This window comes from Oncorhynchus kisutch, linkage group LG28 (genome assembly GCF_002021735.2).
Source record: "Oncorhynchus kisutch isolate 150728-3 linkage group LG28, Okis_V2, whole genome shotgun sequence".
Classification (NCBI taxonomy): Eukaryota; Metazoa; Chordata; class Actinopteri; order Salmoniformes; family Salmonidae; genus Oncorhynchus; species Oncorhynchus kisutch.
Window position 1 is genome coordinate 15,784,712 of NC_034201.2, and position 23,630 is coordinate 15,808,341.

General features: G+C 42.7%; 2 protein-coding genes across 2 annotated transcripts; one reads left to right on the forward strand and one right to left on the reverse strand.

The window, feature by feature from the left end:
- Positions 1-535: 535 nt before the first annotated feature.
- LOC109872509 (uncharacterized) lies at positions 536-6,541 on the reverse strand. The gene is made up of 2 exons (XM_020463774.2): positions 6,291-6,541; positions 536-4,823 (listed from the first exon to the last, which is right to left on the reverse strand). The coding sequence occupies exon 2, from the start codon at positions 4,795-4,797 to the stop codon at positions 2,467-2,469; it is 2,331 nt and encodes a 776-aa protein (XP_020319363.1). The 5' UTR covers positions 4,798-4,823; positions 6,291-6,541; the 3' UTR covers positions 536-2,466.
- A 2,308-nt stretch (positions 6,542-8,849) lies between these two features.
- On the forward strand, positions 8,850-12,224 carry chmp1b (chromatin modifying protein 1B). The gene is made up of 8 exons (XM_020464772.2): positions 8,850-9,212; positions 10,025-10,122; positions 10,228-10,374; positions 10,593-10,661; positions 10,802-10,909; positions 11,101-11,144; positions 11,233-11,305; positions 11,566-12,224. Exons 1-8 carry the CDS (start codon positions 9,197-9,199, stop codon positions 11,608-11,610), a joined length of 600 nt encoding a protein of 199 aa, XP_020320361.1. The 5' UTR covers positions 8,850-9,196; the 3' UTR covers positions 11,611-12,224.
- The last annotated feature ends 11,406 nt before the right edge of the window (positions 12,225-23,630 follow it).

The following is a 23,630-nucleotide window of genomic DNA, read 5'->3' on the forward strand; positions in this document are numbered from 1 at the left end:
GTGATGTCAGTCCCACCCCGCCTCTGCCCCTGACTACCCCACACCACTGTCCCACAGTTACCTGCTCTATCTCAGAGAGAGTGAGGAGGAGGAGTAGCAGCCTATGTGTTGGACAGGGTATGGAAGCTAGGAGGAGAGTGGACAAGTCTGGTGGTATGGTTGGTTGGTTTTCATCCAGTTAGCCTTGTGATGGAGGTACCTCCACTAGATAATGCACTGAAGACTGGAGAGATGAGTCAGACACTCAGCTAGCAACAATACTTAACACTCCTCTGACGCATGGTGCTTCAGCACGCCCAGAAAGACTGCAGTGATGTTGAGGGTCTCTGGATGGAAACAGGCAAATGTATCAATTTGCGCTGTTATTAAACTGTAAAAAAAATACATTTTTTTTTTTAAGTGTGTTACTTCCTTTGGAATGCTGAAGTCACCTCCTGTCAGAAAGCCATGATAATTACATTCAGCATCAACCAGATACTTTTCACTCCAGTGCAATCAGCATCACTGTCTAGAGGCTGTATGCAAGTAATCTGAGGATGTTTCAATGAGGTTTATTATCAAAATGACCATACAAATTGAGCAAATATTTGAATATGAATGGGGATACAGAGATCATGAAAATGCATGATGTTTCTCTACCGATACATGACAGTAGCTCCAGATAAAGTTCCGATAATGAGACAAAATGATTATACCTAAAGAATCCCAACATAGATTACTGTATTACAATTACAATCAACGCTATGGTTTATGAGAAGTACCAGATTACTGCACAGTTACATTTACATTAGACTTTCATCGATATTGAATTGGTGAATCACACATACATCCGATACATCTATAGTTCACTAATTAACAACAAGGTTGCGTACGTTTACATTGTGCTTCAGATTCAATTGCCCGTTAGGGTAACTCACCTCCGCCACGCCTGTGCTGAAAATACATTTTTTATTTTTTTTATTTTTACATATGACCTCTTGGGTGTCTTTTACAATGAAATGGCACACAGAAATAAGTAACAGTGAATCTATGTTTGGTGTGAGTGTCATTCTGTCTCACAGTTACAACTTAGATCTCTAAATCTTACTTCTAAATACTACCACATAACGAAACTGAGGGGTGATAGTTTAAAACACTTTGGAATCTGTCTTATCTTAACAACCCTGATTTCGCCCTGATAAATTCATGTAGTCACTCATTAGACACTCAAACATTTACCAAGGATGCAGTCAGACATTAACACCCAGAAAACAAATCAATATGTACTCTACGCCACATTTTCCCAAGACCTAAGCACAGCTGATGATGTCATATCAAGATTTGTGACGTTACAATACAATATTAAAGGTAGATTCAGCGATATGACAGCATAGTGGGTCAATTTCCCGCAAGAACTAAGAGCGTTAAAGCGCGAGGCTCAACTTCCCTGGTTTTTCAGTGCCCAGGCTACAATGCTGTGAACAGCTTAAAGCAAACCTGTGCAGATACTGTGTGTGACTGGTCTTGCATCTCAATATTTTTTGGGGACAATGTTTTAAATTGAACCTTTATTTAAATAGGCAAGTCAGTTAAGAACAAATTCTTATTTACAATGACGGCCTACCAGGGAACAATGGGTTAACTGCCTTGTTCAGGGGCAGAACGACAGATTTCTACCTTGTCAACTCAGGGAATCGATCCAGCAACCTTTCAGTTACTGGCCCAACGCTCTAACCACTAGGCTACCTGCTGTCCCTGTGGTGTTGCTTGTGGCAACGTCATTTTGCTGAGTCTACCTTTAAACACAAGTGTGATCACTTCAAGAAAGTTCATTCACTTACATTCGTGAAGAACAACTCATCAGGTTCTCTAAAACACAGCGCAGTTTTTTGGCTTGATCAGATACTGTCTAATTTCAACATAATGTCTTGTGATTTTTGTCTAAATCAACTATGGTATGTCTAATTATTTTGAAGTGTTTATACCTTCATCCACTGCAGCATACTTGCCCGTCCTCTACCTCACTGTAGTATATGATAAGAAACGTTCAGTCAACTGTTCATACAGTATTTCTGTCATGTTTGAACAACTTTGTCATTAATTGACAGTACAGGATTCCCGCGTCACAGGAAGGTAACAAAGACGAAGCCTAGCCTGCTGCCGCAGCTGAAACAGCCACGTAAACTGTCATTTCCCTCTGTGACATTTTCCCTTGCAGCTTGCTCTCAGTGAGTAATCAGCTATTCTCTCTCCCAATCAAAACATTTTTCATTTGAAAAGAGTGACGTGGTGGCCTTTATCCAAAGATAAAGCTCCAACTCTCCCCATTTTGTGTCCGCTGTCTCACGTCATAGGCAGCGTCTTTTCAAAGCATTGAACAAATTGCGCTCATGCCTCTTCTTTTTAAAATCAATTTTGTGCCTCTGGTTACAGAGTAGAACCATATAGAATGCAGCCCGCATGCTCTCCCCCACTCACATGCTGGGGCTACACCAGGCCGGTCTGCATGTGGACATGTAAAGGGTAGGGGTGGTAAAGCAGAGGTGGCTGTGCTGACTGGGGAATGTAGTAGCTGCTGAATATGGGGTCAGCCATGTATGGCGCAGGCTGGTAGAAGCAGGTGACGTTGGCAGTGTTGGGGATGGCGTTCTGTTCCCCCAGTACCCTCAGGGCCAGGACAGTGATCATATTGAGTGTCTGTCTCCTCTCATGTCCCATCAGACACACTGTACTCTCATCTATCACCCGACGCAAGGTCATCAGATAGTCATACTTGCTAGTCTCCTCGTCGCCAACAAAGTGGCAGCGCAGGTAGGCCTCGATCTTGCGCTGCTGCTCGCTAACGTCAGGAAAGTCAATAAAGAAGCGGGAGCACATGTAGCGCTCTAGGGACTTGATCTCTGTCTCGCTGGCTGGCCTGAAGTTCCTCACCAGCAGGTCACTATACTTCAGAAGCCCACCTCCTCTGATCTCCTCTGGGTTATGGGTGGCAATCAGTCGGAAACGCAGATGATCCATGGCTTGCTCAAAGTCCCCGTACATGCACTCTGCTACCACAGTGATGCTGGCCTTGTCCCTTGGGGCCGAACTTGCCCCTGCCCGTGGACAGACCGTGGTTGTCTCTGGTGGCGCTAGTTCCTGAGTAGCAGCAGGTTCAGTCTCTGGGACTTGGTTCCCTGTTGTTTGAAGGGACAATGATTCCTCAGAAGCTTCTGAGTCTGGAGGCTTTTTTGAATATTTCACCCTGACTATTTGTTCTACGGTACGGGGTGAGATGTTTTTATCCTGGGATGAAACGGCTGGAGTAAGGTGGTCTGTGAATGTTTTAGTGCCCTCTGAGTTCCTCTGTCTGGACCCTGAGGAGGATGAATAATGGCCTTGATCAGTGTCTAATAAAGAGTGATTTGGTTGAGGTGTTGGAAGTATTTCTATAGGCTCAAACAGCTGTGTTGTCAGATCTGACAAATCTTTTAACAAAGACCATTTTTCAGGGAGTGATGAGATGCTGCTCATCTTCCGTGACATCTTCCTTGGTGGTTTAGGTGAGGGGCAATAGTCAGGGACAATTCCCTGGGATGTGTTACAGGTTTTCTTGGCTGGCGGAGGGAATAAATGTTCAAGATGTATGTTTTGTGTGACAGCAGTGCAGGCTTGGGATGTGGATTGAGGCATCACTTGAAGTTGTTCTTGCACTGAGTTCTCTGTGAGCAACACTGGGGATGGCTTGATGTCTTTTGACTCAGAGATCAGTGACTCCTCTATGTTACTTTGAGGGTTTACAGATATATTTGACACCAGAGGTTCCATCACGTCTGTCAATATTTTGGAGGAGGATATAAGTGAGGGATAATCTGTATTCTGAACAAATGGCATTTTTTCCTCTACTCTTATCTCAAGTACTGTATCAACCTTTACCACCCCCTCTTCTTCTACCTCTTCCTCATTCTCCAGAGTCCCCAGGTCTAGCTCTGCTCTCTCTATCTCTAACACTTCCAGTGGCTCTTGTTTTCCAGTTGCATGCACATTCATTGGATGTGATGATTCTTCCTCTTGAACAACAACCTGTTCACTGTGGCACGGACTGTCAGCGAAGCGAGTCATCATTGGATCTTTGTCTTTATCCTCTTTTAGATTCTCAGAGGTGGAAGAATACTGGGGTACCATTATGGCTTTCTCTGTCCCTCTATCTGGATGTAACACAATGCCATTGTGTGACTCCAATCCCTCACACTGAATTTCTTGCCTCCTCTCAGTCTCCCAGTATGACTCCAGCATACGGTCCAATATAATCTGGAAGGAGTCCACACTGAACTCAAACTGGCGTCGCAGGGAACTTACAAACCTGAGCCCCACTGTTTTACCCCTGTTATTGGACAGTGAGATAAGGCTCCAGCGGTCGTGCTCATTGAAGACCTTGACCATCTTCTGCACATAGGCCTCCTTCATGGTGAGGCAGGTGATCTTGCGTCTGTTAACCCCACGGGGAAGGAGGTCACGCAGGCTGCCCAGCACCACCTCCTTGATGACCTGGAAGTCCTCCTGTCTGGGCAGCTCCACTCCAAAGATGATGTCCAGGTCTCTGTAGCCCGTGCCATTGTCCCTGACCATCACATGGCTGGCGGTGGAGCCATTGAGGCGGATGTCCCTGACCCTGATCTCCCTCTCCAACAGCCGGTCCTTCACCACGTGGATGATGTCCTTGGGTCTCACCTCCAGGGTGGGGAAGTTCCCTCTGCCGTGGATGGGGATCACCTCTGTCAACACCTGGTCCAGAGTCTGGACTTGCTCCAGAGTCAAGTTGTGGAATCTTCTATCCATTTGGAGATCAATTATCTTGGGTTTAACTGCAAAAGGAGACAATATTGTATTTGTATTTGGAAGAAGCTGGGTAATTCAGTCGTACAGTCAGCTGGGTAATTTTATGCAACAAAATGTGTGTTCAATGGGAAACATTCTGTGTTTTATGACAAGGGAAGAAACACTACTAAGTAATTCATAGTATCATTCATTCACATTGAGTTCAGGGGTGTCTGAAACACAAGAGACACCAAAGGCGCAGATTGCACAATTAAAAACTAAAAAAGATGTGGTGTTACTACTAAGCATAAGAGCAGTACACGCACAAAGATACACACAACACATGCACACAGGGGGTGGAAGATGTCAAATAAAAAATTCAACAGGAAGGTGACCAGCTTGGAACTTTCTCTTAGAGGATAAGTAATATGACTGAGCATACCTTGACCTTGTTTGAGGTTATAATGGCTTTATTGTCAACTTAGTAATTGATAAATGAACTCATTGAATAATACTCTTGTGTATAAACAAATCAATAAGGCTATGTAAACATTTTAAGAAGATATCCCACAAATCAGGTTAGCTTACTTTTACAGATTTAACTTGAACAGTGGTGGGAGGTCAACACTTGGGGTATGTATAGTCTACTTTCCCTCATGTTCCAAAAGTTTGCACGGACAGTTCTTATGGAATCCATCATGTACTAGAATAATAGTCGCATGCTGCAGAATTTTGGTCTCATGTGCAACCCCATCTCGCCCGCCCGCCCGCCTGCTCCCACTCTTTAGATAAGACCGTATGAGTCATACAGTCACTGAATAAAGCACTCTCGCTGCGTCTTCTCTTGGATTTTCTGCATGCGTGTAAAAAAAACAATCGCCACTTCTCACATATTCACAATTTCTCGTTGTATATTTGAGACATTTGCTATACAAATATTGTATAAAGGCTAAAGCCGGGAGTGTTGTTCTTGATAATCAGATTCGATCTAGTAAAAAATGGTGTAGGCTAGCCTATCAATCAGTTCTCTTTGAGTTTTTATTTTATTTTACAGTCATTTTTAGCCTATTCTCATCGAAATCATAATGCACGTGCACAGTCTATGCAATTTACCAAAATAATATTTACAAACCCGTTATTAGTCTAGCAAACACTCACAGACCACGTAAGCTATATAAAAATGATTAACAACACATTTTATTGAACAGAAACTAATAAAATTGCCTATTTAAAATAAAAAAATAAAACATGTTGAGTTTAGCCTACACCTATTCTTCCACGTCTTCATCTGATGCAATATTGTAAGGTATAATTTACACACTGGCCAACACTGTTTGCTATTGTTTAATCAATCCGTGAGCAATGCATTTCATTAGCCTACCAAATGTGCATTTGATTGATATTGACATAAAGAAATAATAAAGCACAAACCTTATGCATTTCGAAATGATTCCTGTATCAAATGTAGCATGACAATGATCATACAATTAAATAATATACTTTAGCCTACTCACCTGACTGCTGAGGAAAGGGTAGAACTTAGCCAAAGTATAGTAAGCAAAACAACAATAAGTGATATCCAACAGGTTAAATTGGGATCTCCGACCCGTAGACACCGTGCACAATGCGCTATTATCTTTAGAAGATGTAGGTTCGTTCTTGATCGCTGTCCAACCCAACACGACAGTGGCGCTTAAGGAAACAAACTGAAGTTCTACAGCGCACTGTTTTCTCTCAGCTGCGAGCGTAGTCTAGTTTCCATGGCAATCTGGCGTCACGACTTTAAGGTAACTCACGAAGCTCTGTTTGTTCATTATGGGATTATCTATCTATCAGATATCTACACAATGTATACAAAAGTATGTGGACACGCTTCAAATTAGTGGATTTGGCTATTTCAGCCACACTTTGCTGACAGGTATGTAAAATCGAGCACACAGCCATGCAATCTCCATAGACAAACATTGGCAGTAGAATGGCCTTACTGACGAGCTCAGTGAGTGACTTTCAATGTGGTACCGTCATAGAATGCCACCTTTCCAACAAGTCAGTTTGTCAAATTTCTGTCCTGCTAGAGCAGCTCCGGTCAACTGTAAGTGCCTGTTATTGTGAAGTGGATGCTTCTAGGAGCAACAAACAGTGCTGAAGCATGTAGCGTGTAAAAATGTTCTGTCCTCGGATGCAACACTCACTACTGAGTTCCAAACTGGCTCTGGAAGCAATGTCAGCACAATAACTGTTCATTGGGAGTTTCATGAAATGGGTTTCCATGGCTGAGCAGCTGGTCTAAAGTTATACTGTTACATTGGTGTCGTGACCCGGATCACTGGTTGCTGTGGAAAAGGAGGAGGTCAAAAGGGGGGTGAGTGTAACGGATGTGAAACGGCTCGCTAGTTAGCGGTGGTGCGCGCTAAATAGCGTTTCAATCGGTGACGTCACTTGCTCTGAGACCTTGAAGTAGTGGTTCCCCTTGCTCTGCAAGAGCCGCGGCTTTTGTGGAGCGATGGGTAACGATGCTTCGTGGGTGACTGTTGTTGATGTGTGCAGAGGGTCCCTGGTTCGCGCCCGGGTATGGGTGAGGGGACGGTCTAAAGTTATACTGTTACACACACAAGCCTAAGATCACCATTCACAATGCCAAGTGTTGGCTTGAGGGGTGTAAAGCTTGCCCTTACTGGACTCTGGAGCAGTGCAAATGCGTTCTCTGGAGTGATGAATCACGGGTCACCATCTGGCAGTCCGACGGACGAATCTGGGTTTGGTGGAAGCCAGGAGAAAACGCTATACCTGCCCAAATGCATAGTGCCAGCTGTAAAGTTTGGTGGAGGAATAATGGTCTGGGGCTGTTTTTCATGGTTCAGTCTAGGCCCCTTAGTTCTAGTGATGGGAAATCTTAACGCTACAGCGTACAATGACAAGAACAACAGTTTGGGGAAGGCCCTTTCCTGTTTCAACATGACAATGCCCCCGTTTACAAAGCGAGGTTCATACCGAAATTGTTTGTTGAGATCGGTGTGGAAGAACTTGACTGGCCTGCACAGAGCCCTGACTTCAACTCCATCGAACACCTTTGGGATGAATTGGAACGCCGACTGCAAACCACACCTAATTGCCCAACATCAGTGCCTGACCTCACAAATTTTCTTGTGGCTGAATGGAAGGAAGTCCCCACAGCAATGTTCCAACATCTAGTGGAAAGCCTTCCCAGAAGAGCAGAGGCTGTTATAGCAGCAAAGAGGGTACTAACTCCATATTAATGTTCATGATTTTGGAATGAGATGTTCGAGGAGCAGGCGTCCACATACTTTGGTGATGTAGTGTATCTATCTATCTCGTCTGTCTGTCAAGTGATTAGTGATGCACTGGTGTGACATTTATATTAGACAGATACACAGATTCAAAGAAATGTAAACTGTGTAGGTAGCCCTATCCACACCACAAAGAATAATTATGTTTGCAATGTTTTCAACATTTGTAAATAGATGTCCTCTAAAGGCTAATGTGAAGGGCTGAAACGATGTGCAAGTAGGCTACAACTCCACTCAGATGACAATTAGAAAATTATTGTAGGAGTCTAGGATAGTGTTATAAGAGGGTTTGTGCCTGTTCTAGGTCAAATCATGACCTTTATGATCTTCAGGTCGGAAAGTCGGAACGCTAGAAAGATGCCCGAGTTCCCAACTTGGAATTCTGAGTTGGATGACCATTCAAAACTATTTTTCCCAGTCAGAGCTCATTTTCTCCCCAAGTTCCCAGTTGTCTTGAACGCACTGAAGTCTGAGATTTCCGAGTTCCCAGTTGTTTTGAAAGCAGCATAAGTATAATTTAGGGGTGATTGAGCAGACCTTTACAGAGCACTGCAGGAGGAGCTTGGGAGGTATGCACTGGCTGAGCTGCTGCAAAGAGGGTGAATATCATATCAGACAGAGGGTGAGTCATCCTCTCGCTCACTGCCGTGATCCAGAGACGCAAACCTTAACATCAATCAAGCTCGCTCACCGCCCACACCTCAGTTACGCCACCGCCTGTCTGACGAGAACCCCCAGCCCCCAACCTGATTGGATTGTCTCTGCACTGACATACCACCAGAGATAAGGGATGGAGGGAGGGATATTCCTATATAAACTGTAAACATAATATATCGTAGAAAATGTAACAATCCATCTTAGTATTCAATGTCAGAACTTTACATGTCCATTCAGTCATCCACTGACAAAAATAAGGTTGTTAGTGACGTCAATTGGAACGCATAGAACGCACCCTTGAACATGTGACCGTGACGTATTTATATTTGGGTAGTGTAGCCGGAAGTATCAAGGAGAGGAATATCTGAAGAAGAAAAGCTTTTGCATTACGTCTAAATCGAGAAGAAAAACAATAAAATTACATTCATTCTCGGACCATCAAGGAGCCTACCAGCATGTCGAATATGGAGAGTATCCTTTCGGAAATGTTTGCTAGCTACTAGATGCATTAAATTGCCACCAGGAAATTTAGACAAAGTGAAAGGCCTGTTGTTTTAGTCCGTGACTCGTCTGAATATGAATTTCAAAAGCCATATCAGGTTTCGATTCGTATTTATGCTTATAGTCTATACTTGGATGGCTTGGTGACAAAGATAAACGTTTGTTTGCTGTTATTGGTATTGTGTATCTGCCAGGGGCATAACAGTCAGTACAACACGTTTAGTAAACAAGTTTACTTTCGTCTGAAGACACCCATTGCCTGGTAGCATGGCTGGCATTTCAATTTTATTCACATGATTACATCACAGGTATTTTAGTTCTGTGGTGGGAGCACACCATCGATTTAAGGTTTGTAAAGAGTGCCAATAAGGGGAACAAATACTGGAAGCTTCAGTTATGTAGCTATGCCATTTTTGAAACCGTATTAAAACACGCAATCAGCAGTCGCTACATACATTTGTGGACTTATAAATATGTACCCATTGATTATTGAAGAATATAACATAAATGCCTCATGAGCTGAGTTCAACTTTCCTACCCCATAAGAACCCAAAATATAACCTTGTTTTACTCCAATATTTGTAAACAAACACGGTAAAGCCTCAACATGGTTAAAACAATAATTTTGATATGGATGGTCAGTCCTAGCATCCATAGCTATGTCTATACATATTAGTGGTTACATTTCTCCAAGACCATCCCTCAGCTTTTTACCAAAACAGTGGCAGAGAGGCTGTTGTTATTTTCTAACTGCTGATTGGCCCTTTAACTTCCCATCCCAGAGCATCTCTTTAATCTCAAGTTTGCAGCCAAAGAACTGCAACGAAGCTCTAAGAAATGTGACAAAGAAGAAAAGGCAGAGAAGGCCAAAGTCAAAAAAGTAAGTAGGCCTTTTACCTCATTAGTCAATCCTCCAATCACCTCATCATAGCTCTGAACATTCTCAACTGAGAATGTAGTGACTGAACCTTTATCCTCACCGTAGGCTATCCAAAAAGGAAATGTGGAAGTGGCACGGATCCATGCGGAAAACGCCATCAGACAGAAGAACCAGTCGGTCAACTTCCTAAGGATGAGTGCTAGGATTGATGCAGTGGCCGCCAGGGTCCAAACAGCAGTCACAATGAACAAGGTGCAGTTGTTTTACATACCTACTTCCTACAAGACTTCATACAATGACATTCTTGGTTTGAGACATTGATTCTGCTTAAGATTGGCCCACTTTTACTTTGGAGGGAAAATTTGGTGCAATATCTGTAAAAGAGTGCTAGGTTACTACTGCAACGATTGCTGATTCCAACCACACAGCAAGGTAGCTTTCTATTTTAGTAATGTTCGTTCATTCTACAGGTCACTAAATCTATGGCTGGAGTGGTGAAAGGCATGGATGCCACACTGAAGAGTATGAACCTGGAGAAGGTAGTGTGTGTGTGTGTGTGTGTGAGCTTGCTCCTAGTCAAATACATCAATTTGATAGTTGTCACACTTATGACGGTATACATGTTATATTCTTCACCATCTGAGAGGGAAATTTGTTAATGAATGTCTCATCTCTCTAGATCTCTGGGCTCATGGACAAGTTTGAGCATCAATTTGAGACGTTAGATGTACAGACCGCTCAAATGGAGGACACCATGAGTAGCACAACCACACTAACCACCCCACAGGTAATGATTATTTTCTGGGCTCCTGCTAGACAGACTTTTGGTCTTTGACCAGATCTGTGGCCTTTGATCTTCAAGTCTGTAACAGTAAATGCATACAAGTGCAGATCATGACAAGATACATTTATTGAGATTAGTTTATTCTGCTCTGTTCACAATCAATGGAGACTAACAGTCAGCGACGTGTGTTTCAGAATCAAGTGGATTCACTGATGCACGAATTGGCTGATGAAGCAGGGTAAGAATTCCTTATTTTGTGGTTCTATTGTTGAAGAAAAGAAATCTTTTAAAAGTGAGAAAATTAATGCACATCAATTTGTGTGTAGGTTGGACCTGAACATGGAACTCCCACAGGGACAGACTGGATCAGTGGGCACCAGTGTAGCGTCAGCAGAGCAGGTACAGGAACAGGCCCCGAACAAGAGCTATTATAAACCCTACCACACTTTCAATTGTCTACTTAACATGATCTTTCAAATAAAGGATTGGGATAATAGAGCAATGATAACAATGCTGATATGATTATAGTAGCTGTGTCCCAGGCTTGCAAAAAAATGGTCCTTAGCCCCAAAAAATGGTCCTTAGCCCATTTTCACACAAGAATGAAAATGTTATGTTTTTAGAGATCTGCAACATTGCCTGTTATCTTTTGTTCTCAGGATGAGCTGTCTTCAAGGCTTGCCAAACTCCGAGACCAAATGTAAAGGAAGAACTCAGTCTGAGACCTCAAGTGCAGAGCTTCAGGTTACAAGACCTGCTCTGTTCTTTTCATAATGTCTTCGTCTCACTCCTTTAGTTTTTCTCTTTGATGATCCTACTGTATCCTGTTTGAGAGGCTTGCCCTTGGGTCATTATTGGTGTTCTTAATTTACTGTTGTATATAGAGAGTATCAAGTTACAGGAATATTTGCCACCCGCCTACGAACACTAAAGCAAAGACTTACTGGTTATGGAAAATGAATTCAATCTTTGAAATAATATATATTATAACTGGGATGGTTGCGTCTGCGACTGATGCTTTTTGTACGTCCATTTTTTGTGTGTAGTAGTTTGGCAGGCCTCTTGTCTTAAGAGGAAACTGCAATGTTATATTTGTTTCTTTCTGGTGTTCCTCCTTTTTAGACATTTTCCCATACAGTAATTTATTCACGTGAAATATTATGTTTCAAAAATCTCATATCCTGTATCAGAACGGCATTGTTTTAAGGAGAGGTTGGTTGATTCTTACATTTGATTGATATCTCTGAGTCTTTGGATGTCTTTTTTTTTGTCCACCCTGATTAGGTTATTAGATAATACAATTTTATAACACTTTTAACCTCTTGTACCATTATCTTTTTCAGTCTCATTTCCATGTGACCTTTATTTAACCAGGCAAGTCAGTTAAGAACAAATTCTTATTTTCAATGACGGCCTAGGAACAGTGGGTTAACTGCCTTGTCAGCTAGGGGGTTTGAACTCTCAACCTTCCGGTTACTATTCCAAGGCTCTAACCACTAGGCTACCCTGCCGCCCCAGTGTGTATGCAACCAATGTTGAAAATAATAGGGTTTAAAGATGAAACTATTGAATGCATGTCAACATTGCATACATTACAAAAACCATCCCCTAGATTTGACACTGGAACTGACTGGAACACACCCACTTTTCCCCCTATGGCATCTTTCACCCACGCGTTTCCATTGCTTGGGTTGAATTCTATTGACCTCATTATTGCATCTATTCTTAGGCCACGTGAAGTGGCCCCTCCCCGCTGGTAGTCACGTGAAATATGTTGACGAAGCTTTAGCAAAACGGTACAGTATAAAGATAGGCATAAACTGCTTGTCCAAAAAAATCCCAGATCACGCTTGTAGGTGACGTTGGCTAGCTAAGCACATGTGCATTAACGTCATCGGGTCTAACGGGCGTCTGGCGCCGAACTGTACATGTGCAGGCTGTCAAAACAAAGACACTCCTTTGTTTTTGATTAAATAAAAACGTGTCAGTTTGTCACCTTCACAAGGTTGGAGTAAAAACATGTTCAACTACTTAAGACATTGGCGCGAATCTAGGTTGTGCCAACTAAAAAATAATTGGTTACTTCTCTCATTGACTTCTCAAACCTCAGCCTGCTTCGCAAGCATTCCCCGGAAGTCTCGCGATGTTTGTAAATTGTTACAGCAACATTAGGAGCCTCGACCAGTCCTTTCAGGTGATAAAGCATCAGATGATTAATTAAGGAATAAGGCCCAAGGGGTTGAATGCTGATTGGCTGACCGCCATGGTATATCAGACTGTATACCATGTGTATGACAAACATTTATTTTTACTGCTCTAATTACGTTGGTAACCAGTTTATAATAGCAACAAGGCACCTTGGGGATTTGTGGTATATGGCCAATATACCACGGCTAAGGGCTGCATCCAGGCACTCTGCATTGCGTTCGGCTTAAGAACAGCTGTTCTTATTATTATTATTAAGAATAAGCTGTTCTTATTGGCAGTATATCACAACACCTCCTGCCTTATTGCTTAATTATACCGCAGTGTGGGAAACGCATATTATCGCTCATTGTCCATGCAACGTCAATGGGCCGCGTGGTGCATTCTGGGTGATTGTGGGACATTCGCATGAATTTCGTCAACAAGAAGTACAACAAAAATACAGAGCTGCTATATAATTCACTTGTTCTCTGAAAATGGTAAAGCTTTGTAATCGTGACATTGTGTACTTTTGAGGAAAACGGGCAGGTTTCTTGACACATTACATTTTTAAAACAACTGGGAAATCTCAGACTTCAGTGCCTTCAAGAGTCAAGACAACTGGGAACTCTGACAGTCTGGGGAAAGTGAACTGAGCAAGTTGAGCCTGCTCTGAGGTTGGCCAGGTGTAAAAATCCCCATTGTTTAAGTGACATGTGTCAAACACAAGGACACATTTCTATCAGGCAGCAAGCACTGCCAACTGTCTGTGCCAAATGGCAGCACGTTGCCACACATGCCCCTCCTCCCAGACCCACACACATGAGTCAGCCAGTGTGCAGTTCATATCATTACTAATGACACTGACCGAATCTTCTACCAGCTAAATGTCATTGCTAAGTTTAATTTCCGTGTGAATAAAGGATTCACACGCTAGTATAAATTACTACTAAAGGACACACGCTAGTATAAATGACTACTAAAGGACACACGCTAGTATAAATTACTACTAAAGGACACACTCTAGCATAAATTACTACTAAATGACACTAGGGCACTCGCGAGTATTAAGGAGTCGTAAATTGTCATCTACTTTATGAAATTTCAGCCTGAATTCAATGTGGCTTTCACTCGCCGTGGAGTGAAAGTGCACAGACATGCCACAGTCCTAGGTTTCTAAAGCTTAACAATGAATAACCAAAATAACAAACCTACAACAAAACATCATTGCGAAGGAGAAACATGTAGGCCTATTACAGCAACATTTGAGCAGTAGCCGGCTGACTACTCAACTGCAACAAGTTGAGCTCACCATACAGCAGTGCTGCATTCAAGCACACCATGATCCATGCAGTGCAAAAAAACTATTAAAACATGCTTTAAGTTAATGTTATAACAACCTAGCTATGTTTTTATTTGGAATCTTTAAATACATTTTGATAAGAGTCGCAGTGTATTATGCAAAGCTAATATTTGTCCAGCCTTTGCAGCTAATCTTTTTTTTAAACGTTAAAATTCTATATACAGTGTCCTATGTACGTTTATAAGACAATGTAAACAGTGCACTGTCCTGAACCTTATTCGCTGTTACTAGCCAGTTACCTCCCGGTACTCAACCCTGCTCCTTAGACTGCTTTTCCCTATTTATATAGTCATTGAACACTGGTCACTTTTAATAATGTTTACATTTTTACCCACTTCATATGTATATACTGTATTATAGTCATGGCTCATCCTATATACAGTGGGGCAAAAAAGCTCTTTGGTCTTGGCCATAGTGGAGTTTGGAGTGTGACTGTTTGAGGTTGTGGACAGGTGTCTTTTATACTGATAACAAGTTCAAACAGGTGCCATTAATACAGGTAACGAGTGGAGGACAGAGGAGCCTCTTAAAGAAGGTCTGTGAGAGCCAGAAATCTTGCTTGTTTGTAGGTGACCAAATACTTATTTTCCACCATAATTTGCAAATAAATTCATAAAAAATCCTACAATGTGATTTTCTGGATTTTATTTTCTCATTTTGTCTGTCATAGTTGAAGTGTACCTATAATGAAAATTACAAGCCTATCTCATCTTTTTAAGTGGGAGAACTTGCACAATTGGTGGCTGACTAAATACTTTTTTGCCCCACTGTATGTGAGAATGCTATTCATTGATTACAGCTCACCGTTCAACACCATAGTGCCCTAAAATCTCATCACTAAGCTAAGGACCCTGGGACTAAACACCTCCCTCTGCAACTGGATTCTGGACTTCCTGACGGGCCACCTCCAGGTGGTAAGGGTAGGTAAGAACACATCTGCCACGCTGATCCTCAACACGGGGGCCCCTCAGGGGTGCGTGCTCAGTACCCTCCTGTAGTCCCTGTTCACCCATGACTGCATGGCCAAGCACGACTCCAACACCATCATTACATTTGCTGAGACAGCCTATAGAGAAGAGGTCAGAGTCCTGGCAATGTGGTGCCAGGATAACAACCTCTCCCTCAATGTGATCAAGACAAAGGAGATGATCGTTGACTACAGGAAAAGGGGCTGTAGTGGAGGAGGTTGAGAGCTTCAAATTCCTTGGTGTCCACATCACCAACGAACTGTCATGGTCCAAACACACCAAGACAGTCGTGAAGAGGGCACAACAATGCCTATTCCCCCTCAAGAAACTGAAAAGATTTGGTATGGGTCCTCAGATCCTCAAAAATGTCTACCGCTGCACCATCGAGAGCAACTGCTTGGCCTCCGACCGCAAGGAACCCCCCCATTTTTATACTGCTGCTACTCTGTTTATTATCTATGCATAGTCACTTTAAACTCTTCCAACATGTACACAAACTCAGCTAAAAATGAAACGTCCTCTCACTGTCAACTGCGTTTATTTTAAATATTGTAAATATTTGTATGAACATAACAAGATTCAACAACTGAGACATAAACTGAACAAGTTCCACAGACATGTGACTAACAGAAATGGAATAATGTGTCCCTGAACAAAGGGGGGTCAAATTCAAAAGTAACAGTCAGTATCTGGTGTGGCCACCAGCTGCATTAAGTACTGCAGTGCGTCTCCTCCTCATGGACTGCATCAGATCTGCTAGTTTTTGCTGTGAGATGTTACCCCACTCTTCAACCAATGCACCTGCAAGTTCCAGGACATTTCTGGGGGGGAATGGCCCTAGCCCTCACCCTCTGATCCAACAGGTCCCAGATGGACTCAATAGGATTGAGATCCAGGTTCGTCATTCCTGACATTCCTGTCTTACAGGAAATTATGCACAGAACGAGCAGTATGGCTGGTGGCATTATCATGCTGGAGGGTCATGTCAGGATGAGCCTGCAGGAAGGGTAGGACATGAGGGAGGAGGATGTCTTCCCTGTAACGCACAGCGTTGAGATTGCCTGCAATGACAACGAGCCCAGTCTAATGATGCTATGACACCCCGCCCCAGACCATGACGGACCCTCCATCTCCAAATCGAGCCCGATCCAGAGTACAGGCCTCGGTGTAACACTCATTCCTTTGATGATAAACGTGAATCCGACCATCACCCCTGGTGAGACAAAACCCCGACTCGTCAGTGAAGAGCACTTTTTGCCAGTCCTGTCTGGTCCAGCGACGGTGGGTTGTGCCCATAGGTGACGTTGTTGCCGGTGATGTCTGGTGAGGACCTACCATACAACAGGCCTACAAGCCCTCAGTCCAGCCTCTCACGGAGGGAGGGATTTTGCATTCCTGATGTAACTCAGGCAGTTGTTGTTGCCATACTGTACCTGTCCTGCTGGTGTGATGTTCGGATGTACCGATCCTGTGCAGGTGTTGTTACACGTGGTCTGCCACTGCGAGGACAATCAGCTGTCCATCTTGTCTCCCTGTAGCGCAGTCTTAGGCATCTCACAGTACAGACATTGCAATTTATTGCCCTGGCCACATCTGCAGTCCTCATGCCTCCTTGCCTAATGCACATTCACACAGATGAGCAGGGACCCTGGGCATCTTTCTTTTGGTGTTTTTCAGAGTCAGTAGCAAGGCCTCTTTAGTGTCCTAAGTTTTCATAACTGTGACCTTAATTGCCTACCGCCTGTAAGCGTCTTAACGGCCGTTCTGCAGGTGCATATTCATTAACATTACTTTAAATATAATCTTCTTTTTTTAAAAACTTTATTTAACTAGGCAAGTCAGTTAAGAACAAATTCTTATTTTCAATGACGGCCTAGGAACAGTGGGTTAACTGCCTTGTTCAGGGGCAGAACGACAGATTTTTACCTTGCCAGCTCGGGGATTCAATCTTCCAACCTTTGGGTTACTAGTCCGATGCTCTAACCACTAGGCTACCTGCCTCTAGGCTACCCTTTACAATGAAGATCTGTGAAGTTATTTGGATTTTTACGAATCATCTTTGAAAGACACGGTCCTGAGTTTCTTTTTTTGCTGAGTTTATTATCTCAATTACCTTGACTAACCTGTGCCCCCGCACGTTGACTCTGTACCGGTACCCTGTATATAGACTCGTTACTGTTATATTATTGTTGCTCTTTAATTATTTGTTACTTTTCTATTTTAGTTTTTGTTGTTGTTACCTTCTTTTTTTAACCTTTATTTAACCGGTCAGTTAAGAACAAATTCTTATTTACAATGACGGCCTTCCGGGGAACAATGGGTTACCTGCCTTGTTCAGGGGCAGAATTCTATGAACTGTCTAGTGCAAGTTTAAATTGATACAATACCTGTTAGCAATGTTCCCTAAAACATGTTTTGGCACTGAGGAAATTTCAGGTCTGCTGAGCATGAACATGAAAGTTGTGAAAATTCTGTGCAACTTCTGGCGCGTGTTTACTGTGATCACTGAGGCTGTACTTGCTTTAAGTTACAGTTTTAAGTGGCCAAGTAGGCTACTGTGGCTATTTGATCATAATGTATATTTACCAGAGCGGCCTGCCATCAAAAACAATGGACTAAAATGCATCACATAATATTTTAAAAGATAAATAGCTGTTCTATCATTCAGCCTACAGTAGCAGCACAAGTGTGGTGATCAATGTAGGCCTACAGACTTTTGAAAAAAACATGCAGAGCTTGACATTAAACCTGTTTATCCACTTGCCATTCAGACAAGGTGACTGAAAATGTTGTGTTGTTTGATGCAAGAAACCACTTTACAAAATCAAATGAATTATTATTCCCATAGCATTATTACAGAGAATCAGACAAATTATGCTACCTCCTGCCTATTGTCTACTTAGTCTTGAATAAGCTGTCTCAAAATACAACACTGCCCCTTTAAGATGTAAAAAAAGCTCTTGCTTTTCAAAGATGGCTAGAACTGCACACGTTCTGTGCTCTTGTAGGTAGCAATCACTCCCTTATTGCTGACTACATATGATCTATAACTCGGCTAATAACTCACTAACTAGCAAAGATTATGAACAAATGTGCACAGCTGCCTACATGCATCACTCCCTTTGATCTCAAAACAAGCGCATCTACTCATGCTGTAAACACAGTCCAGTTCAAAGTGAATGGTTATTTGCATATAGGCTTACTGCAGTTCGATTGGTTATGGCACAGCGGTCTGTGTAGAATACTGTGTCGTGCCTGTCAATGCAATAGAATCCTACTCAAATGTGCTCTGCCTACAAGAAAATCTCTTGCATAGTTAGTTTTGCATACTAAGTCTTGCATAGTTTGTTTTGTTTTGGTATGTTCCATTGAAAGTGGCTAATATTGCATTGATTCAAGCACAATTCCCCCAGTAGAGGGAAATGTTGATAGTGTTAACTAAAGGGGACAATTCTAGAAAGTTGAGTGAAGTTCAATCTCCTGCTTCTCTGTGTGGCCTGATATTTCTTATTGCACAGCAGTCAGAGGGGAGGTGCGCTAACGTTTAAATAGGGAAATGGTTCCAATAGTTTTTCCACCATTCATTTTTCCCATAGAGGATTTTAGAAACCCTTCAAATAAGGGCTGTGTTTCATGTAGGCTTACCCTGACGTGACGTTTTGATAACCATGTAAATCTCTCGGACAAGGTGACTTTTATCAATATATTCAGTTCTATTTACTCTCAGATTCGAAAATGCTAATTAGCATCAAAGTAGACATCATGCAAGACTAGAAATCCCAGTCAGCTCCTGCACATCAGCTCTAGCTGACACCTTTGCTAACAGATATTGTGTCAATTTAAATCTTGCACAAGACAGTTCACAGAATTGTCAATTTAAAGAAATGTAGCTGATTTATTCATGACAAAATGTATCTAACATTAGATGTCAGAATCTCTGGATTAGCTCTTTGCCCCAATACGGATGTCTCGTCCAGATAATGATATTTGTAGTTCTTTATGATAGCCACATTAGCAGCTAATTAGCATTTCATTTTTTTTTGGGGGGGGGGGGGGGGGGGAGTAAATATAGGCAAATATATTGCCTTGTCACCTTGTCCTAGAGAGATTTACATGGTTATCAAAACATCATGACAGGGTAAGCCTACATGAAACACAGCCTTTATTTTAAGTGTTTCTAAAATCCCATATGGGAAAAATGAATGATGTGAAAACAATTGTAACCATTGACATATGACTGTGGTACTTTACTGTATATCTCCGGTATCCCCTCTTGCACTGGTGGTGCAAATGCTTTCATTAAAATGTTTCACATAGCCCAGATATATCTGGCCTGCTTGTCAAATAATCTTGATATCTATACTCAACATAAATATAAACACAACACGCAACAATATCTAAGATTTTACTGAGTTACAGTTCATATAAGAAATCAGTCAATTGAAAAAAATGAATGACGCCCTAATCAATGGATTTCACATGACTGGGAATACAGACATGCATCTGTTGGTCACAGATACTGTACCTTTAAAATAAGAGTAGGGGCCTGGATCAAAAAACCAGCCAGTACCTAGTGTGACCATTTTCCTCATGCAGCGCAACATTTCCTTCACATAGAGTTGATCAGGCTGTTGCTTGCGACCTGTGGTATGTTGTCTCACTCCTCTTCAATTGATGTGCAAAGTTGCTGGATATTGGAGGGAAACTGGAACACGCTGTCTTACACATCGAACCAGAGCGTCCCAAACATGCTCAATGGGTGACTTGTCTAGTGAATATGCAGGCCATGGAAGAACTGGGACATTTTCAGCTTCCAGGAATTGTGTACAGATCATAGCGACATGGGGCCTTGCATTATCAAGCTGAAACATGAGGTGATAGCGGCGGATGAATGGCACGCCAATGGGCCTCATTATTTCGTTGAGTTCTCTCTGTGCATTCTAATTGCCATCGATAAAATGCAATTGTGTTAGTTGTCCGTAGCTTATGCCTGCCCATAACATAACCCCCCAGCCACCATGGGGGACGGTTGGAAGCACTGCCAAATTCTCTAAAACAATGTGAGAAATAAGCATTTCATTATCTGATAACAGCTCTGGTGGACATTCCTGCAGTCAGCATGCCATTTGCACGCTCCCTCAACTTGAGGCATCTGTGGCATTATATTGTGTGACAAAACTGCACATTTTATAGTGGCCTTTTATTGCCCCAGCACAAGGGGCACCTGTGTAATGATCATGATGTTTAATCAGCTTCTTGATATGCCACACCTGGCGGGTGGATGAATTATCTTGGCAGAGGATAAAATTCTCACTAACAGGGATGTATATATATATATATATATATATAATAAATAAATATTTGAGTATATCTTTTCATGAGATAACACTGAAGAAATGACACTTTGCTACAATGTAAAGTGGTGAGTGTACAGCTTGTATAACCGTGTAAATTTGCTGTCCCCTCAAAATAACTCAACACACAGCCATTATTGTCTAAACCGCTGGCAACAAAAGTGAGTACACCCCTAAGTGAAAATGTCCAAATTGGGCCCAATTAGCCATTTTCCCTCCCCAGTGTCATGTTACTCATTAGTGTTACAAGGTCTCAGGTGTGAATGGGGAGCAGGTGTGTTAAATTTGGTGTCATCGCTCTCACACTCCCTCATACTGACTGGTCACTGGAAGTTCAACATAACACCTCATGGCAAAGAACTCTGAGAATCTGAAAAAAAGAATTGTTGCTCTACATAAAGATGGCCTGGGCTATAAGATTGCCAAGACCCTGAAACTGAGCTGCAGCACGGTGGCCAAGACCATACAGTGGTTTAACTGGACAGGTTCCACTCAGAACAGGCCTCGCCATGGTCGACCAAAGAAGTTGAGTGCACGTGCTCAGCGTCATATCCAGAGGTTGTCTTTGGGAAATAGACGTATGAGTGCTGCCAGCATTGCTGCAGAGGTTGAAGGGGTGGGGGGTCAGCCTGTCAGTGCTCAGATCATACTCCGTACACTGCATCAAATTGGTCTGCATGGCTGTCATCCCAGAAGGAAGCCTCTTAAGATGATGCACAAGAAAACTGTTTGCGGGTTTGCTGAAGACAAGCAGACTAAGGATATGGATTACTGGAACCATGTCCTGGATTACTGGAACCAAGGTAAACTTATTTGGTTCAGATATTGTCAAGCTTGTGTGGTGGCAACCAGGTGAGGAGTAAAAAGACAAGTGTGTCTTGCCTACAGTCAAGCATGGTGGTGGGAGTGTCATGGTCTGGTGCTGCCGGCACTGGGGAGCTACAGTTCATTGAGGGAACCATGAATGCCAACATGTACTGTGACATACTGAAGTAGAGCATGATCCCCCTCAGGCGCTGGTTGGGATTTTGCCGAGGCCTCCGAAAAATAAGTGGGTTGTGGTCAGTGAACACAGTTAAAGGGGTCAAACCAGAACCAACAGACTTCGAAGTGCTGTAAAGCCCAAATGAGACTTAAAGCCTCCTTTTCAATTACAGAATAGTTTTGCTGATACTTATTACATTTCCGGGAGAAGAAACTGACGACACTAAACATTGTCATCATTCTCCTGGAGAAGCACAGCCCCAGCACCGATTTGACTTGCATCTACCTGCAATTTGAAAGGTTTCCCAAAATTTGGTGCTGCCAACACAGGTGCCAAACACAAGAACCTTAACTGCATCAAATGCCTCTTGACACTGGGTGGACCAGATGAAGGCCAAGGCTGAATTTAACAGATTGGTCAGTGGGGACACTACTACCGAAAAGTTTACAGAAAGCACGGTAGTACCCCGCCATTTCCAGGAAGCGCATCAGTTCTCTTTGTGGAGGGCTGTGGGAACTGCTTCACAGCCTGGACCTTGGCTTTCCACGGGACAGACAAAACCCTGACCAACAACCTTGCCTAGGTATGTGACTGTAGCTTTGGCAAACTCACATTTTGCCAAATTGATAGTCAACCTGGCCCACACCAGTCTTTCGAACAGGGCTTGCACTCCCCAAACACACTCCTCCCAGGAGTCTGAGTAGGCGACCATGTTGTCCAAATACACGGCACACCCTTCCAGACCCGAGACCACCCGATTCATTAGCCTCTGGAAGGTGGCTAAAGCGTTCCACAAGCCGAAAGGCATCACTGTATGAGAGAACTAGATGGAGTTATAAAGGCAGCAATCTCACAAGCTCTTTTGGGGTACTTGCCAATATCCCTTTAAAATATCAAATTTGCTAACATACTTTGCTGACCCAACTTGATCAATACAGTCCTCCATCCTAGGAAGAGGGTAAAGGTCTGCCTTAGTAACATTGTTCACTTTTCTAGAATCAGTGCAAGGTCTGAAAGTGGAATCAGACTTTGACCAAAAGACAGGGTGAAGCCCAATTTGAACATGGCTCCGCAATACCATTGTCCAACATACTGCAACGCTGTTTCAAATTGCAGTCTCTTAAGATACACAATAAATGTGTTCGATAGGCTTAGCATCTCGGATGTCTATATCATGCTCAATTAAGTGTGTTTACGATAGTGTGTCAGAAAACAAACACGGTAGTTTCTAATAAGAGCTACCAATTCGTCACGTTTCTCAGAGTCTAAATGATCGACCAAAACCCCAAGGTTTTGCAAAGTCTGGGAGTTTTCCAACACACCTTGTAAGACCTCATCCGAAACACTAACTACCTCTTTTCCCCCCTCCACCAAATTAAAGCCACAAGATTCAGTGACTGGAGCAGCAGTCAACGCTGACCTCACCGCTGGAGTGCCTTCAACTCTGCTTAGATCACAGGAGTGATAACATTTTAACAGGTTCACATGACATAATGTAGAGGACTTCCTATGACTAGGGGTTTCAATAAGATAGTTCAACTGACACTTTGCGCAACAGTGAAAGGACCACAGTATTTTGCCTGAAAAGGGGAACTTACAAGATGCAGAAGAGCAAGTACCCGATCACCGGGACTAAACTCACGCAGCTCAGTCGGTCTGTCATTTCAGTTTAATTTTCTGTTGAGAACATTTTAGTTTTTCACCAGTCCTACACAACTTCAACCTAAAACCATTTCCATAATAAGGTTCCGAGGTGGTTCCTCAGGCAAACCACCATCCTGCAACACTGCTAAAGGCCCAAGCACCTTATGACCAAACCCTAAGTCATTTGGGCTAAACCCTGTGCTTTCCTGCACCATTTCATGAGCAG

Bases quoted from the DNA above. Each gene is read 5' to 3' on its own strand.
- LOC109872509 (XM_020463774.2), bottom strand. From the start codon at position 4,797: ATGGATAGAAGATTCCACAACTTGACTCTGGAGCAAGTCCAGACTCTG.
- chmp1b (XM_020464772.2), top strand. The intron at 10,123-10,227 runs GTAAGTAGGCCT...TCCTCACCGTAG, and splicing joins AGAAGGCCAAAGTCAAAAAA to GCTATCCAAAAAGGAAATGT. The intron at 10,375-10,592 runs GTGCAGTTGTTT...TTCATTCTACAG, and splicing joins CAGCAGTCACAATGAACAAG to GTCACTAAATCTATGGCTGG.